The sequence below is a fragment of the Poecilia latipinna genome, unplaced genomic scaffold, assembly GCF_001443285.1.
Source record: "Poecilia latipinna isolate Pla-1442-1.1 unplaced genomic scaffold, P_latipinna-1.0 Scaffold2470, whole genome shotgun sequence".
NCBI classification, from domain to species: Eukaryota; Metazoa; Chordata; class Actinopteri; order Cyprinodontiformes; family Poeciliidae; genus Poecilia; species Poecilia latipinna.
The window spans coordinates 1-2,986 of record NW_015115086.1 but is presented as its reverse complement, the minus strand read 5'-3'; the positions used below and the strand labels follow the sequence as shown (position 1 = coordinate 2,986).

General features: G+C 40.6%; 1 protein-coding gene across 1 annotated transcript; it reads right to left on the bottom strand.

Annotated features, from left to right (window-relative positions):
* Nucleotides 1-1,521: 1,521 nt before the first annotated feature.
* Nucleotides 1,522-2,006, bottom strand: LOC106937939 (histone H2B 1/2). Its single transcript, XM_015019701.1, has one exon. It carries the CDS (start codon nt 1,942-1,944, stop codon nt 1,570-1,572), a length of 375 nt encoding a protein of 124 aa, XP_014875187.1. The 5' UTR covers nt 1,945-2,006; the 3' UTR covers nt 1,522-1,569.
* Nucleotides 2,007-2,986: the final 980 nt, after the last annotated feature.

Here is a 2,986-nt window from a genome sequence, read left to right as displayed (position 1 = left end):
CCCGCGACAACAAGAAGACCCGCATCATCCCCCGTCACCTGCAGCTGGCCGTCCGCAACGACGAGGAGCTCAACAAGCTGCTGGGTGGAGTCACCATCGCTCAGGGTGGAGTGCTGCCCAACATCCAGGCGGTGCTGCTGCCCAAGAAGACCGAGAAGGCCGCCAAGGCCAAGTAAACCTGCTGCTGCTGCTGCTGCTCGGCAACAAACACAACGGCTCTTTTAAGAGCCACACACTCATTACATCATGAGAGCATCAAATCCTAATTCTTTAGCACATTTTTCTGTCCTGATCGGTTTCGGGTGTACATCACTTCGGCCAACGGTGTTGTCTTAAAGTACTTTACAATGGAAAATCAAACTGCTTTGCAGTGATGGGAATTTCGGTTCTTTTGGCTACCAAAATGGCCCTTAATGAATTCTCATCTCCAGTCCCATATATTTGCAAATAGTAATGTTTCATGACAAATCCTCTTCAATTCAATGTTATACTTCCTTAATTTTATGTATTCTGTTATGAAAGGAGACATTCTTGTGTTTCTGTAATATTTAACAAACAAATGAACAGAATACTGTAAAGAAATCTGAACAGACCCATAGTAATTTAATCTTCTAAATTATCTTTAATCTCCAACCAGATGTTCTCTTACAGCTTATTATGAATATTTTAAACACATACATTTTAAAAACTTTATTTCTATTTTTCTGACAATGGCAGTCTTTTTTCTTTTTTTTTGACTGCTGCTGTCTGTAGCTGGAAAGAATATGCTGTTATGCCCAGTAATAAATGCAACAGGTAGCAACAGGAAAAAAGGTGCTACACAACCAGGAGAATCTGATCAGCAGCAAAAGCTGAAATAATCTGTGGCATCGCCAGACGTCTTTCATAGTGATATTCAGATTGGACCAGTGAAAATTTTAGGGTGGCACACCAAAATTGGTTCTTTTGCCGACTGGTAGAGATCAGCCCGTTGCTGTGCATTGCGTCTTTTTTTTTTTTTCCATCTAAAAACAATTTGCATCCAACACTTTTACCTCAGTTGAGAAACGACTCAGATTCTTTTAAAAGATGATGAATCACAGGTTGTCCTGAAGCTTCGACTTATATTTTCTTGGGGGTTCTATGACTTTCCCAGGCGGTGCTATAGCACCCCCTAGTGCAAATGGACCATGGGAGCAATCTGGTGATAATCTTTTTTCCTCAGCTGATCTTATCCTTCAGATTATATACAACAGAAATGTTGGCATATTTAGTGTGAAATACTTTTGCCTGAAAGCTTTACATATGTTCACACACCAAGCATGTCAAATGAACATTAAAGGCTCAAATGTCAGGTTTCAGTATTCGTTAGATTCATGTTGATGTGCATGCATGTCCATTTCTAGGTTACATTTTTAATCAAATCCAACCATAAAGACAGGGGCACACTTCATAGACCAGGTAAAACTATTAGGTAATCTGTAAAAACAATATTAAACTCTAGTTCCAACATTAGGAATTAAGGCTCTTGAGATGTAGTGAGTGGCTCTTAAAAGAGCCGTTGGGTTTGTGTGTTAACAGCAGAGCTGTTTACTTGGAGCTGGTGTACTTGGTAACAGCCTTGGTTCCCTCGGACACGGCGTGCTTGGCCAGCTCACCGGGCAGCAGGAGGCGCACAGCAGTCTGGATCTCCCTGGAGGTGATGGTGGAGCGCTTGTTGTAGTGAGCCAGACGGGAGGCCTCGGAGGCGATGCGCTCAAAGATGTCGTTGACGAACGAGTTCATGATGCTCATGGCCTTGGAGGAGATGCCGGTGTCGGGGTGGACCTGCTTGAGCACCTTGTAGACGTAGATGGCGTAGCTCTCCTTCCTGGTCCTTCTCTTCTTCTTGCCTCCTTTGCCGGCGGTCTTGGTGACCGCTTTCTTGGAGCCCTTCTTGGGCGCAGACTTTGCAGGTTCTGGCATGTTGTCTCTGGAAACTTGCAGCGACGAATGAGCTGCTGAAGAGGAATCGCTGATGTTACACATGCTGTATGGAAATTGAGCTGTTGCATTCCCTGGCTGTGATTGGATGGCTCAGTAAATCAGGAGGTATTTGAATTGAAGCCACGTGGTTTTTCAAATGTTGCGCGCAGTCGAGACAAAGGGCGGGAATCGCCAACGTTCTCCTTAAAAGTGAAACCATAAAAGCAGACACTTCATCACTGCTTTTTACGTTATTTATTGCTTATTCTATCCACATTTGTTGAACCACAAACTTTTTCCAAGGTTTCTTTAGAGACAAATACTGTCAAAATAGTGTATTTCTCATAGACGAAAAGAAATGTTACCCTTCACTTTTACAAAATAACCACTTAATAAGTTCTCATTAAAAACCCCTGAGCAAAAACCACTAAAAACTCATTTGACAATAAAACATGCAGATCATTTTTTGTTTTTTGCTTAGAAACAGTGAGTAACCTTTCAATTTAACTTAATCTTTTCAAATTTAAAACAGAACAAAATGCCTGGCCTACAAAAAGAAAGACTTAACCCTGGATAAAAGATGAAAAGGGTGAAAAAAAAAGAATATAACAGAAGTCAGTTTTTTCATTGTCATACTTTACATATGATTAATTCTTTCAAATATATTTCTTTAGGGTTCTTCCATAATAAAACTGAAAAATAAAAATTCCAGAAGTTAATACCACAGTAACTTGTAACAAGTAGGCTGTTTTTCTAAGACTCACACAAAGTTTTTCCTCTTCATTTTCAAGAGAAGCATACATTCAAGTTCACATAAACCCCACTTTTGATATTTTAGCCTAAATACCTCCCTGCGAATTCACTTGTCATCTACTGATGAAACAATGAGTTCATGTGTTGCCCTCAAAACTTCCGTAAGAATATGTGGAAGCAAAATGGAATGTACTTAATCATGGAATGATTGAATTGGATACCATCTGTAAAGAAAAGCTTTCTGAATCAAACGGTGAAGAACAACACATTTCAGCACCAGAAACGGTTG

What these genes read in the sequence shown, in the direction of transcription:
- LOC106937939 (XM_015019701.1), bottom strand. Translation starts at nt 1,944, where the DNA reads ATGCCAGAACCTGCAAAGTCTGCGCCCAAGAAGGGCTCCAAGAAAGCG.